The sequence below is a fragment of the Dromiciops gliroides genome, chromosome 4 (assembly GCF_019393635.1).
Source record: "Dromiciops gliroides isolate mDroGli1 chromosome 4, mDroGli1.pri, whole genome shotgun sequence".
In the NCBI taxonomy this organism is placed as follows: Eukaryota; Metazoa; Chordata; class Mammalia; order Microbiotheria; family Microbiotheriidae; genus Dromiciops; species Dromiciops gliroides.
Genome location: NC_057864.1, coordinates 238,879,254 through 238,893,922, shown reverse-complemented (window position 1 = coordinate 238,893,922; position 14,669 = coordinate 238,879,254). Strand labels below are relative to the sequence as shown.

General features: G+C 45.0%; 2 protein-coding genes across 2 annotated transcripts; both read right to left on the bottom strand.

Moving 5' to 3' along the window:
- Positions 1-6,555: 6,555 nt before the first annotated feature.
- Positions 6,556-8,163, bottom strand: C4H6orf15 (chromosome 4 C6orf15 homolog). The gene is made up of 2 exons (XM_044000372.1): positions 8,097-8,163; positions 6,556-7,556 (listed from the first exon to the last, which is right to left on the bottom strand). Exons 1-2 carry the CDS (start codon positions 8,161-8,163, stop codon positions 6,556-6,558), a joined length of 1,068 nt encoding a protein of 355 aa, XP_043856307.1.
- A 1,620-nt stretch (positions 8,164-9,783) lies between these two features.
- Positions 9,784-13,928, bottom strand: CDSN (corneodesmosin). The gene is made up of 2 exons (XM_043963114.1): positions 13,835-13,928; positions 9,784-12,019 (listed from the first exon to the last, which is right to left on the bottom strand). The coding sequence occupies exons 1-2, from the start codon at positions 13,923-13,925 to the stop codon at positions 10,422-10,424; spliced, it is 1,689 nt and encodes a 562-aa protein (XP_043819049.1). The 5' UTR covers positions 13,926-13,928; the 3' UTR covers positions 9,784-10,421.
- Between the last annotated feature and the right edge of the window lie 741 nt (positions 13,929-14,669).

Genomic DNA, 14,669 nt, shown 5'->3' with positions numbered 1-14,669 from the left:
CACACACACACAATTCTATAATGCTTCTATTTACCAGTTCTTTTTCTGGATGCAGATAGCATTTTTCTTCATATGTCCTTTATCATTAATTTGGGTATTTATAATAGTCAAGATAACTTATTGTAAAGAATTAGTTGTTATTTGAGATTTTTATGACTCCATCTTTTGGCTAGAATTTTTTAAAAAACCTTGGTGCACACACTGATCTGGGGCTCTGCAAACCATACAGTGCTCCACCCACTGGTTGTAGCCATCGCCATGGCGCTGGCACCTCATGTCATCACCACTCGCCGATGCCTACACGGGCCTGGCAAAATTATAATGATTGGAAGCCCAGTGAGGGAAGTCATGTGACTGTCAGAGCAGCCAGCCATTTGGCTGGGGGCTGTGTGTGGTCAGCCTGGGGGTCTGCTGGGAAGAAGGGAGGGTTTTTTGCCATTCTAGCTGAAGCTGGAAGGTGACAGGATGCTGCTGTATGTTCTCCCGGCTGATTCCTGGGTGGTGGTGGTGGTGTTCAGGTTGTATAAATTCCCTTTCCCCATTTTATTTCCTTTCCCTTAATCCTACTGATCCTGTTGTGTTATTTTGAGTTCGTTCTTGTTAAATAAATCCTGCTCTGTATTGAGGGAGGCTGTCTGTCTCCTTCCTTGCCCTAATATTGCAGTGAGTCGCCTAGCTAAAACTCCCCAATTAAAAATTGGTCCCTACATTATTCACTCAAAGTTCTTCTTAAAATATTATTGCTATTACTGTATATAATGTTCTCTTGGTTCTGCTCATTTCACTCTTCATTATTTCATGCACATCTTTCCATGTTGTTGTTTTTTTAATTATCAAGCTCATCATTTCTTATAGCACAGTAGTATTTCATCACAGTTATATACCACAATTTGTTCAACCATCCCCCAATTGATGGGCCATCCTCTTCAATTCCTAGTTCTTTGTCACCTCAAGAGAGCTGCTATAAACATCTTAGAACATTTTGGTTCTTTTCTTTTTCCCTAATCATCTTGGGAAAGAGACTAGTAGTGGTATTGCTGGGTCAAAGAGTATAGGTAGTTTAATAACATGTTGGGCATAATTTTAGATTGCTCTCCAAATGGTTAGAATCAGTTCACAATTCCACCAACAATGAAATAGTGTCTCAATTATTCCATACCCCCTCCTACATTTGTCACTTTTCCCTTCTATCATGTTAGTCAATCTGTAGGTATAAAATGATTTCTCAAGGTTGTTTTTTTTTTCTTTGTTTTGTTTTTTTGCGGGGCAATGGGGGTTAAGCGACTTTCCCAGGGTCACACAGCTAGTAAGTGTCAAGTGTCTGAGGCCTGATTTGAACCCAGGTACTCCTGAATCCAGGGCCGGCGCTTTATCCACTGTGCCACCTAGCCACCCCCTCAAGGTTGTTTTAATTTATATTTCTCTAATCAATAATCATTTAGAACAGTTTTTTCGTATGACTATAAATTGTTTAGATAATGGGTTCTTAACCTTTGTCCTATTCCATAACCCCCTTTGGCAAACTGTTGAAAACTATGGACTCCTCAGAATAATGTAATGTTTTACATATTTTCTATGTAAAATACATAGGATTACAAAGGAAACCAATTATATTGGAATGAAGTCACTATTTTTTTTTCAAAACAAGTTTCTGGATCCCAAGTGAAGAACCCTGCTCTAGAATTGGCATTCTTCATCCATTTTCATTTTTCCCTTGTGGATTATTAGGCTGAACCCTTTTGAGTTACTGTGAATCTCTTTTAGAAAGCTAGAGAACCAAGACTGGAAGGTGCAAAAAATATGAGATTGCTGCTTGTTGTTGACTTTGAAAATGCAAGGGGCAGCTAGGTGGCACAGTGGATAGAGCACCCAGCCCTGGATTCAGGAGTACCTGAGTTCAATCCGACCTCAGACACTTAACACTTACTAGCTGTGTGACCCTGGGCAAGTCACTTAACCCCAATTGCCTCACTAAAAAAAAAAAAGAAAATGCAAGTAAAACCCTTTCCTCCAACAAGGCCCTGAAGGGATTATAGCTTAACTCCCACTCTAGGAATTACTTTGTTTTTACTTTGTGTTTTTAAGGAGAACTGGTCATAAGGACTGGCTGAAGGCAGAGACTATTTCAGTCTGTCAGTCTCTAAGCAGATATTAAGCACTTCCTATGTGCCAGACTACATGCTAAGTGCTATGAATATGTAGGAAGATGGAGGAGTCCTCAAGGAGCTCATATTTTACTAGAGGAAATAACTGTGCAAATAACTCCATTGTTATGGTTGAGTTGGACTCTTTGTGGTTTACCATTTCCTTCTCCAGCTCATTTTACAGATGAGGAACTAAGGCAAACAAGGTTCTGTGACTTGCCTGGTCACTAGTAAATGTCTGAGGCCAGATTTGAACTCATAAAGATGAGTCTTCCTGATTCCGGGCCTGGGACTCTGCACTATGGCCCCACCAAGCTGCCCAAATAACTATGTCCATCCAAGACATACACAGTGCAAATCAAAGGTTATCTTAAAGGCCAGGCATTGGAGAAGAAACTGGGCAACCAGGGAAGGTTTCATTTTTGTCTTTGTATCCCAAATTCATCACAGTTCCTTGCATATAAGGGGTGCTTAATATATCCAAATGAATGAAAAAATAGAAGACAATGTGAAATATCTCCTTAGAAAAACAATTGACCTAGAAAATAGATCCAGGAGAGACAATTTGAAAATTATTGGACTACCTGAAAGCCATGATCAAAAAAGAGCATAGACATCATCTTTCAAGTAATTGTCAGGGAAAATTGCCCTGATATTCTAGAAGCAGAAGGTAAAATAGAACTTGAAAGAATCACCAATCATCTCCTGAAAGAAATACCACAAATGAAAACCTTCCGGAATATTATAGCCAAGTCCCAGAGCTCCCAGGTCAAGAAGAAAATATTGCAATAAGCCAGAAAGAACAACTCAACTATTGTGGAGCCCAGTCACGGTAATACAATATCTCGAAGCTTCCACTTTGAAGGATGGGAGGGCCTGGAATATGATATTCTGGAGGGCAATGGAACTGGTATTACAACCCAAGAATCACCTACCCATCAAATCCTTCAGGGGAAAATATGGGATTCAATGAAAGAGAGGACTTTCAGGCATTCTTGATGAAAAAGACCTGAGCTGAAAAGAAAATTTGACTTCCAAATACAAGACCCTAGAGAAGCATAAAAAGGTAAACAGGAAAAATAAATCATAAGGGCTATTAAAAGGTTAAGATGATACTTGTAAATCATAAGAACTTTCTCATGATTAGGGCAGCTGAATGGAGTATATTTAGACAGAGGTATGAGTTGAATATGAAGGGATGATATATTTTTTTTCCTTTTTTTGGGGGGGGGATGATATATTTTTAAAAAATAAAATTAAGGGGTGAGAGGAATGCTCTGGGAGAAAGGGAAAGGGAGTGGTGGAATGGGGTAAAGTATCTCACATCAAAGAAGCAAGAAAAAGCTTATAGAGTGGAGGGGAAGATGGGGAAGGTTCCTGGGGAGTGAAGGAGCCTTACTCTCATCAGAATTGGCTCAAAGAAGGAATAACATACACACTCAATTGGGTATAGTGATCTATCTTACCCTGAAGGAAAGTAGGAGGTGGGGAGGGAATAAGGGAGGGCAGACTGGGGGAGGGGGTGGTCAGAAGCAAAACACTTTTGAAGAGGGATAGGGTGAAAAAAAATAGAAAATAGAGGGAATAGGTTGGAGCAAAATACAGTTAGCAATAGTAACTGTGAAAAAAAATTTGAAGCATATTTCTGACAGGCTTCAGTTCTCAAACATAGAGAACTGAGTCAAATTTGTTAAAATAAGAGCCATTTCCCAATTGATAGATGATCAAAAGACATGAAGTTTTCGGGGCAGCTAGGTGGTGAAGTGGATAAAGCACTGGCCCTGGATTCAGGAGGACCTGAGTTCAAATCCAGCTTCAGACACTTGACACTTACTAGCTGTGTGACCCTGGGCAAGTCACTTAACTCCCATTGCCCCGCAAAAAAAAAAAAATGAAGTTTTCAGATGAAATTATCAAAGCTACCTATAGCCATATGAAAAAAAATGCTCTAACTCACTATTGAATGGAGAGATGCAGGTCAAAACAATTCTGATGTACTACCTCACCTATTGGATTGAATAATAGGACAGCAGAGGAAAATGACAAATGTTGTTGGGAATATAGGGAAAATGAGACATTAATACACTCTTGGTAAAGTTGTAAACTGATTCAAACATTCTGTAAAGCAAATTGGAACTATGGCCAACGGGCTATAAAATCATGCATGCTCTTTGACCTAGTAATACCACTACTATGTTGGTATCCAAAAAGAGATTTAAAAAAAAAAAGTTGAATTCAAAATTGAGGAGATGGGGCAGCTAGGTGGTGCAGTGGATAGATCACTGGCCCTGGAGTCAGGAGGACCTGAGTTCAAATCCAGTCTCAGACACTTAACATTTCCTAGCTGTGTGACCCTAGGCAAGTCACTTAACCCCAATTGTCTCACCAAAAAAGAAACATACACAAAAAACCCCACAAAATTGAGGAGATGCCCATCAATTGGGGAATGGCTGAACAAATTGTGAGATAAGATTATGATGGAGCGCTATTGTGCTATAGGAAATGATGAGCAGGATGCTATCAGAGAAACCTGGAAAGACTTACATGAGCTGTTGCAAAGTGAAATGTACTGTATACAAAATAACAGCAATATTGTAAGATGCTCTGCTGTGAATGACTTGGTTATTTTCAGCAATACAATGATCCAGGACAATTCTGAAAGACTTATGAAAAATTCAATCCATATTCAGAGAAAAAACTGATGGTATCTGAATACAGATTAAAGCATAATTTTTTTTAGTTCCTTTTTATAAAGTTTTTTTGTCTGTTTTCTTTCACAACCTGACTAATGTGGAAGTGTTTTGCATGACTACACATGTATAACATATATTGGATTGCTTAAGTTCTTAAGGGAGGGTGGGGAGGGAGGAAGAAAGAATTTGGAACACAAAGTTTTAAAAATCATTTTTACATGTAATTTGGAAAAATAAAATTCTAAAAGAAAAAAAATCCTAAATGGGGGTCAAAAAGAATCAGACATGACTGAAAAATGACTAAACAACAATGAGCCAGGCACTGCTTTATAAATATATTTCATTTGATGCTGACAAGGACCCTGGCAAGTAGGTGCTATTATTGTCCTCATTTACAGTTGTGAGTGAGATTTTCCCCACCCCTTAGTTATAAGAGATTTAAAGTGATTTAATTATGATAATCAGTGTATTAACTGAAAAATTGTGATTTATTATATTTAGATATTTTAATTGTATTAGTAGATTAAGTTTCTTTCTAATTAATAATGTCAGATGGTACTTTCCAATGTTAAGCATTAAGTAATATCAGAAGATACAATAGTCAGCAATACCATATTTTAGAAACCACAAGTGATAACTCAAGGGGGTTATGCAGCTTACTAGTGATATGCTTAACTAGAAGGGGTCATGCAGCAGAATTATGACCCTGTTGCCACAAGAAGACTGATAAGAGTATTGGAAAATGCTGACATTTGTCATGTAGGCAGTTTCAGTATTTCCTAAGAAGATGCTTTAATTTTAGATACTTTTAATTATTATGGTATAGAAGCATTCAAGCTCTCTAGGGGCATAAAAACCCATTGATTCTGTGACTCAGGGTCTTTCCAGTCCAACCCCTGACTGACCGGCTTGATTGTGAGATAAGCCTTCTCTCAATAAACCTATTTTCTATGGCTTGGAGACTTTGCTGTTTCTTTTCCTCGTTGGACTTAGAAATTTTCCCAACACAACTGAGGAAACTGAGACAGTCTGAGGTTAAGTGATTTGCCTGGACAGTCAGTAAGTATCTAAGGCTGGATTTGAATTCAGTTTATCCTGATTCCAGGCCCAGTGCTCTACTTAGTCTGTCTCAGTAAATCTTAATGTGTCTCTGAATTAAAGGGCATATAATGTCTATTCTGTTCCACTCCCTTTCTTCCCATACACCCTCCATTCCTTCCTACTCCCTATTTCCATCCCCATATCTTCTTCTTCAGGTAGGCTCAATTTCTCTTCCTCCCTCTCTGACCTCTCACCCAGGGTCCTAGTCCCTGGGTCAGGACTTTTGACAAATTAAAGTGAACCAGAGGAGAAGGGTGCTGCTTCTGGGATGTTAGAGTGAAGGTGACATGAGGATCTCCGAAAAGGAATAGAGCTTCTGTTTGGAGCAAGAAAGAGACCAAAATATTTCAAGTTCAATAACCACATTTTATTGCAATTTTCACTCTTGGGGGAGTATGCCTAAATCTCTAAGAGGAAACAAAGCTTCAGTAGGATAGTTACTAGATGGAGCTGAGGAGTTGGGGTGAAATCTGAGATTCAGATGCCTGAATTCTGGTCGGTATCTATATGCATGAGAACAAAGCAAATCCCCCTTTCTGATGCCTGACTCTGGGACACATTTTTCCCTTTGTCCCTAGGGCCATGTACATCCCCAGACTTTACTAGAATCTAGGTTCTCAGGGATGATTTTGGTATCTTGGAGGGATATTCCAAGAAGAGCTGGGAAGGCGGAGGGCTCCAGGGTACTGATTATTAATTCCCCACGTGTTTCCTGGAAAACGATTATTGGTACCTGGGTATTGATTATACTTCCCCCAGCTGTTACCTGGATATCCATTGTTACCTCCCCAACTAATACTTGGGTACCAACTATTAATCCCCCAACTAGTACCTGGGTATCTAGTATTAATCCCCCAGTTGGTGCCTAGGTATTGATTGTGACCTCCCCAGCTAGTACCTGGGTATTTATTATTACCCCCCCAGCTAGTACCTGGGTATTGATTGCTAATTCCCCAGCTTCCCTCAGGAAGTCTAAGGGGCCTTCCTCCCCAACCAGTCCCAATGCCCTGACTCCCCCAAGACACCCCAGAATTGATGTCCTGAGTCCCCCATGGGTGACCAGGCAAAGGCTTCTGATGAATTCGGTTAATGAGAGACCAAGGAGGGCGCTGGGCAGGGATTTCCCCCTGTGGTCCCAGAGGATCAGAACGGGGAGGCCGCTTAGGCTCAGTGTCCTTGAGGAGAGATGGACTATCAGGGGAAGAACTGATTGAGACTGAGGGGGTAACTACTGTCTGGGATCCACTAGCCACAGAAGGCACAGCATTGCTATGATGGGAAGGGCTGTCATGCAGAGAGTCATCATATGAGTGAGCCATCACTTGCCAAGTATGATCAGAGGCCAGGGGGCCTTGGGCTGCTGCACTCTCATCCAGGAGAGATTCTTGAAGCCCAGAGTTTCCAGACTGCCAAGAGTGGTCAAATAGTGAGTCATCAAGCCCCAAAGGAACAGTAGTCCCTGAGCTACCATATGGAGGATCTGGTTTGAGCCAAGGATAATCAGGAATAGAGGGTCCCAAGGGGTCTGCCAAGGAGGGGTGTCCAGAAAGCAGGGGGTCAGATCCCAAGTCCTGAAGGGTTGTTTCATCAGTCCAGCTGATGCTCCTAGCAGAGAAAGCTGGGAACCCCAGTGGGGTGAAGGAGGAAAGAAAATGGAGATAAAATAGGTTTAAAAAACCCAGCAAAGGTTTCTGGTCCCAGAGCTTTCCCCCTAATTCCTGCTCCCTATAGGAACCTGGGCACGTAGCCTCTTTTTTTTGTTTGTTTGTGTGTTTGAGTTTTTTTGCAGGGCAATGAGGGTTAAGTGACTTGTCCAGGGTCACATTGCTAGTGTCAAGTGTCTGAGACTGGATTTGAACTCAAGTCCTCCTGAATCCAGGGCCAGTGCTTTATCCACTGTGCTACCTAGCTGCCCCTGGCATGTAGCCTCTTAATTGAGATCTCAACCCCTTTCCACCCCCACTTCCCTCAGGCACCCAGATGTTTTGTGTCTCCTCCCTTCATTCCTCCCTCCCTCTCAACTCCTACTTGCCCCCAGATACCCAGGAATAAGCAAGCCACTGCCCTCTTCATTTCCTCATCCCACAGACCTGTATTCTCCCTCTATAGCCCCTGCTCCCTCCAAGGACCCAGGTGTTCAGCCCAGTGAGCCCCATACCTGGGAGATGAAGACTGATCATAAACAGACCCAGGAAAGCCCAGCTCCAAGTCCTATGTTCCTGCATCTCTTCTGTACCTTGTGTCTGTTTCCTGTAACCCCAAGGACTGCCAGCCCTTTATCCTTTTTGGACTGGGAGGTGACATGAGATAGGAACAGGCTAGGTCAGTGATTTTGGAGACTATAAATTGTACATTCCTCTCAGATTCCTAATCCAAGTCATGGTAAGCTCTTAAGTGTCACTTGGATGCCCCAGGGAGAATAGGGTGTTTCCCACATCCTGGCCTGTGCCCCAACTCTGAGGCCTTTCCCTCTGCCCTTCGGAGGAGAAGATATCCTAGATCTCAACTTGGCACAGGGTTACTCCGGTGGTAGGAGACCCTTTCCCCAATCCACTCCCAGACTCATTCTTTCTGTTGTCCCCACTTCCCTGAACATAAAGATGCTCCTTACCCCTTCCCTTTTCTTTATTAAGGACAAGAAAGCATTCTCTCCCTCCCTCTCTCTCTCTCTCTCTCTCTCTCTCTCTCTCTCTCTCTCTCTCTCTCCTCCCCACCCCCCTTCTCACACACACATAAATGCACAATTCCCCTCTTCATGTCCCTCCCTTCCCTCCCTCAGGTCACCTAACCTCTCCCACATACCTTCTACTCTCCACCCTCAGTACCTTTTTCCCAGAATATGACAGTCTTAATCACTTAATAACTAATAATTCCTCCTCCCCCCATCCTTTCTTCCCAAGAACCTTCTTTTCCTGCAGAGTAATCGCTCCTTTTCCATCCTCTCCCCAAGAAAGTAATTTTCTTTCCTTCTCTTAAGACATGAGGACATGTGTCCCTCTGAGAAGGAGAATACTCCAGAATTCAGGAGGAGGGGAGAATGGGCCAAACCAGGACAGGTGAAGACAGGACAACATAGTCTATTTCAGTTCTCCTCTAGCTGACTATCACCTGGCTGGAATCTCTCTTATCTAGGCCAAGGATCTGGGCTTCCTACTCAACCACCCTCACCCCAAAATGTTTCCACCTTTCTTGTCTTCCTCTCCTAATTCTCAGGATATGTCAGCACCTGGGCCTCCTGTTCGCTGTCCAGGAATGTGGTCCTGTGGTTGTTTTTGTCCCCATATGGATTGGTATTTAGATCTTTCCCATGGGCTCAGCTGTCCCTAGAATCCAGGTAACCTCATCCTTGGCTCCAGTGAGGATGAAGTCTATAGACGCAAGGTGACTTTGTAGTAGGAAGGAGAAGCAACCTCCAGAGAGCCTTTGTGGGGAGATAGGAGATACTCTAAGGAAAGCAAACATCACACTTTTGACCTCTTTAGGGGAATGAGGGATAAGAGAATCTCTACAGGGGCTAATAAACCTTTGAGGAAATGGGAAGAATTGGAAGATCTTTAGAGAGGTGTAGAGGACAAGTAAGTTCAGCATGGAGGAGGGGACAGGGGGCAGGGGCAGGGGGACAAGCAACCCAAAGGAGAACCATAGTAACATTAAGAGGACCACAGGGGGCACCTAGGTGGCACAGTAGATAAAGCACCAGCTCTGGATTCAGAAAGACCCAAGTTCAAATCTGGCTTCAGACACTTAACATTTACAAGCTGTTTGACCCCGGGCAAGTTGCTTAACCCTCATTGCCTCACAACAAAAAGGACCACAAAGTCACAAGGCAGGAATTCAGTCTATGTTTTATTGATCTACCATCAGCTGTAGGCTCCATTCTATAAGGATACCCCAGCTCCCTCCAGAACAGTTCTGAAGTCTGAGGAAAGGGTAGTCAGGTGGGGCAGGAATGGATGCAGTTGGATGCATTTGGGCTCCAGCAGCTACCAGGTGGTAAAATAATTTTACCACTTCAAGGTCCAAAGGAGTAGGATGAAACATGGCAGCAACAAACTGGACTTGACCCAACTGGGCTTGACCAAACGAGGTTGTAGGAGAGGCATTGAGAGAAGAGATGCTTGGCTGATAGCCAAGATAATAGTTGATGGGGGGGCAGGGGATGTAAGCGGACAATGGCTAATTGTCTAATTAACCTAATTAAGCCTAACTGTGTAACAGAACTTTTTTGCTTGGAAGAGTATTAGAGGGTAAAATTCATTGTTAATGGCAAATGAAGGGGGTGGGGTTGGGGGAGCAAGGGGCACCATCAAGGTAATGCAGAGATTTGTCCATATTGGGATGAGGAGTTCTCTTGAATTGTAGCTAGGGAGTGGAGGCAGCCCCATGCTGGGATCTCTGTACCCCTGGAGCTTTCTCCATCATCCCATGGTGATGGAAGAATGTGTGTGTGTGTGTGTGTGTGTGTGTGTGTGTGTGTACACACTCAGGGACTCTCAAGGGGCCCTCCTTGAGGCAAGAAAACTTCAGGGTCAGCCAACTGTGGCCCCAGTGGCTTCACTTGGGTCAGAAGGTCACGAATGGAACGGCAGGGGATGCTGCTAGAACCACAGGGCTTGGCCCCTGCCGAAAGATCTAGTTGAGGGGATCCCTCAACACTTCCACTCCCTTTGGATCCAAAGAAAGAAGAGGACAGGGACCCACAAGGTTTGCCAGAAGAGACAGAGCCACTCCCACATGGCTGGAAAACCACTTTGGAGCTGCTGAGCTGGCTGGAACCAGAGGAGGAGCAGGGTCCTTTGGAGCCCTGGTAACCACTGCCACAAGGGTGAGAAGAAATGGAACCACTGGACACACTGGAACTGCTGTGAACCACAGAGCTGGAGGAGGAGGAGGAGGAAGAGCAGGGCCCCACAGAGATTTGGGAACCAGACCCACAAGGCTGAAGCACAGAGCTCCCAGAGTTCCCAGTCTGGACACCGCCAGAGCCTACGGGCTGGTAAATAACATATGGCGGGAAGCCTCCTGACTGGGAAGAGACACTGGAGCCATGGCTGGAGATGAAGGGGTTGCTGGAGAAGTATTTCCCCTCAGAGATGGGGGGCCCAGCAGCAAAGTTGGGGACACTTGGAGAACCCTTGGGAGGGTTCTCCTTAGAGAAATAGCCAACAGGGTAGATCTTCCCTTTACTGTAGGTCATACCTGGGATCAAGTAACTGTTAGAGGACCCACCAACCACTTCATAACTACCATAGGAGTTGGAGGAGGTGATGGGGGGACAGGGCTTGCCAGGAGCTCCCCCATTGCTGCATGGAGACCCCCCAACTATCCGGTTGCCACCAGAACCATGCTGTTCCACTACCACTACCACAGGCTTATGGCCCCCTGATATAGAGTGGGAACTGGAGCTGGAGCTGGAAGATGGGAGAGGCCTGCCACTACAGTGTGAATAAGGATTGTCTGGACCACAGGGTGCCAGACCAGAGACAGACACAACAGGGCCACCACTGTTGCTAGAAGATATCTGAGAGGACTGAGAAATGACAGAACCAGGTTTAAAGGAGCTAGATCCAGACTGGGATGACCAACTAGATGTTAGAACAGGTTTAGATTCAGACTGAAAGGAACTAGAGTGGGAAGACCAGGATCCTGCAGAACCACTGGAGCCACTGGAACCACCAGTGGCACTATTAGAACCACTGCTGGAACTTTGGAAAGTACTGAAGCCACTGGAACCGCCACTGGAACCGCCACTGGAACCGCCACTGGACCCGCCACTGGACCCGCCACTGGACCCGCCACTGGAGCCGCCAAAGCCACTGGAACCACTAGAACCACTGGAGCCGCCAAAGCCACTGGAACCACTGGAACCGCTGGAGCCGCTGGAACCGCTGGAGCCGCTGGAACCGCTGGAGCCGCTGGAACCGCTGGAACCACTGGAACCACTGGAACCACTGGAACCACTGGAGCCGCTGGAACCACTGGAACCACTACTCCCTGTTATACAGGGGTCATTGGGAGAAATGATTCTGGTGGGGTCCTTACAGGGATCAGAGAAGGCCCAGATGCTTTTAGCAAGGGTTCCTAGGGGAGGAGAGGAAAACTCAGTAGTCATAAAAGTTCTTCCTTATCCCTGTTACAATCAATTACTCAACTCTGAATATCCCTTTTTCTCCCCACCCACCCCCTGCATACACACTCCTAAAGTCTAACATTACTAAGAGGCCTTGATCTCTTGTTTGCTAAGAAGTGACAGAGCTTATAAAGCTTGAAGTATACAGAATAAGAGAGAGACGGATAAAACAGCAGAGACTCAACTTTGACATTATGGAACAGAAAGACAGAAACAGAGGAGGAGAGAAAGGGGTAACAGGGTGGAGAAGAGACTTAGGTGTGAGAGAAGACTTACAGAAAGGTTGGAGACACTGGGGCAAAGAGAGATGGGAAAGGAGACCCAGGGAGAGATAAGGTACTAATGTGTGGGGGAAGGACTAAGACAGAAGAGAAAGAAGCCACAGCACGGGAGGAAGGGAAGGGGAATAATGATAGAGAAACAAGAAAACTGAGAGGGTTAGATTAAATAACTTGACCCAAGTGAGTCAACTCAGGAATGGATCCCTGACATCCTCCATCCTGCTCCTGGTCAAGTTTGGAAAGTTAGGGTGGGGGCCAAGACCCAGGAGTTCTAGACCTGTTGCTTCAGAACCTGTTGATACCAGCTGGACAAGACACCACACCCAAAGACACCCCCATTCAGGGACGCCCTGAAACTTCTCCCTCCACTAAGACTAAGGCCCTGAAAGGTACCACCCCTCCATCATTTGCATCCCCTATTCTCCACCCAGGAAATAAACATTCTGAAGTTTCCATGTCCCTTGGGACATAACTTGACTCAGGTCTTACATTCCCCAAAGGGCCCAGCACCTCTGGTTTCCTTAATCTCTACTTCGTCCCCAGTTCCCTAAAATTCTCCTTGTTCCATCTCCATCTTATAAGCTCAGTTTGCCCTCATTTGTCCCTTCTCTTTCTCCCTGAACCACTGAGATTTTTCCTCTATCCAACTTCCCAGTCCCATTGAAGATGTACTAGGAAGAACACCTGACCAGGAGAGAAGTAAGTTCTGATCCCAGCTCTGTGGCTAACACTAGCCTTGTGACTTAGAACACGTCACCTCTTAGTATCTATTTCTTCATCTGATAAATCATACCTGCTTAATAACCCAGAGTCATGAAGAACAAATAAAATAATGCTAATAATAATGCATATGAAAATGCTTTATGAAGTAGATTATTATTAGGAGTAGTATTAGCATTTCCATTCACTGCTTCCCTCCCTCCCTCTACATCTCCATGAATCCTTGATGTCCTAGGGAAGTTTGATTTTCCAAGTTCCTAATCTCAATGTCTTCCTGACATTCCTGGTCAGAAATATATCCAGCCTTCTTTCTTTCATCGATCTCTGCTCCTGATTTGGCAGACTTCCTTAGTCTTCCTCCAGGAAACCCATTCCCTTCCTCAGTTCCTCAGGCCCATCCTGCCCACTCCAAACTTGCAACTCTGCAGGGTCTGGTTCTAACAATCCCCCCCCCCCCCACCCATGGTGTTATCTTCTGAAATTGAATGCCCCTAATTTCCCTCCATACAAAATCCTACCATACATAGAATCCCAACTCTCATTTTCCTGTCTCATCTTCTTCCTTCTGGTACTGGTTACCTTCTTTTCCAGTGCCACACTCCACCCCCTTCCAGGGACTCAGTCTCTCTCCCCAAAGACCCAGAAGTTCTTAATCTCAGCCTCAAACCTGGAGTACTCAAGTAAGCTGCTCTGCATTCTTTCCCATTCAGCAATAGCTTCTGCTCCCAGAGAGGACCCAAACATTTAGGCTCCTTTGTTTCCTACCTGGCAGGAGGAGGCCAACCACCAGCAGCACCATCAGGGTGAGCGGGCAACCCTTCCCTCGCCCCATCTGGGCTGCCCGAGTCATGCCCATCTTGCTCTCTGACTGCTGTCAGCTCTGGACACTGGGTCCTTTATGTCAGGGTTGTGCATTCCCAAGACAGGAGTCACCCAGCAGAGGGGAGGGGAAGAAAGGAAGGGCAGGGGGCGGGCAGGTGCCCTGGGGGGGGTTGGTGTGGCTCAGAGTTGGTGGACTAATCAATCTGCAGCATCTGCTAGTTCAGCAGAGGTGTCCTGGAATCAGGTAACACAGGGTATGGACACTGGGGCCCAAACAATTTCTCTCACCTGACTTGACTGCCATTCCTTAATTGCCCAGCATGGAATTGGGCACCCTGACCTGATTGGTGACATTGTCGGCACACTCCCAGACCTCTACTCTCACCATGTGATTGAGGTATCTTAACTCCAGGCTTTCACTCACCCCCATCAGGCTTCCTCCCTCCAGAACCCAGGTATTGGAGCTGTTCACCCCTTAGCTCATTGGCACGATTGCCAATTCCCCTTTTCCTTCTGAGAATCAGGCGTCTGAAAAAAGGAGAATCCAGCTTTTCTCCTTTCTGGAGGACTCCAGGAACAGTGCTAAGAATCCAGATACCTGGGTGACTGTGGTGAGGAAAGGGAGAGTGAAGAAGAAGAATAGTTACTATTCGTATAGTGCTTACTTTATGCCAGGCACTGAGCTAAGTACTTAACAAATATTTATCTCATTTGATCCCAATAACAACCCTGGGGGGGAGGTAGGTGCTATTATTATCCCCATTTTACAGATGAGGAA

Excerpts from the sequence above, each read along its gene's own strand:
- C4H6orf15 (XM_044000372.1), bottom strand. The coding sequence starts at position 8,163 with ATGCAGGAACATAGGACTTGGAGCTGGGCTTTCCTGGGTCTGTTTATG. Across the intron at positions 7,557-8,096 it reads GATCAGTCTTCATCTCCCAG|CTTTCTCTGCTAGGAGCATC; the intron begins GTATGGGGCTCA and ends TGGGGTTCCCAG.
- CDSN (XM_043963114.1), bottom strand. The coding sequence starts at position 13,925 with ATGGGCATGACTCGGGCAGCCCAGATGGGGCGAGGGAAGGGTTGCCCG. Across the intron at positions 12,020-13,834 it reads GGTTGGCCTCCTCCTGCCAG|GAACCCTTGCTAAAAGCATC; the intron begins GTAGGAAACAAA and ends CTCCTCCCCTAG.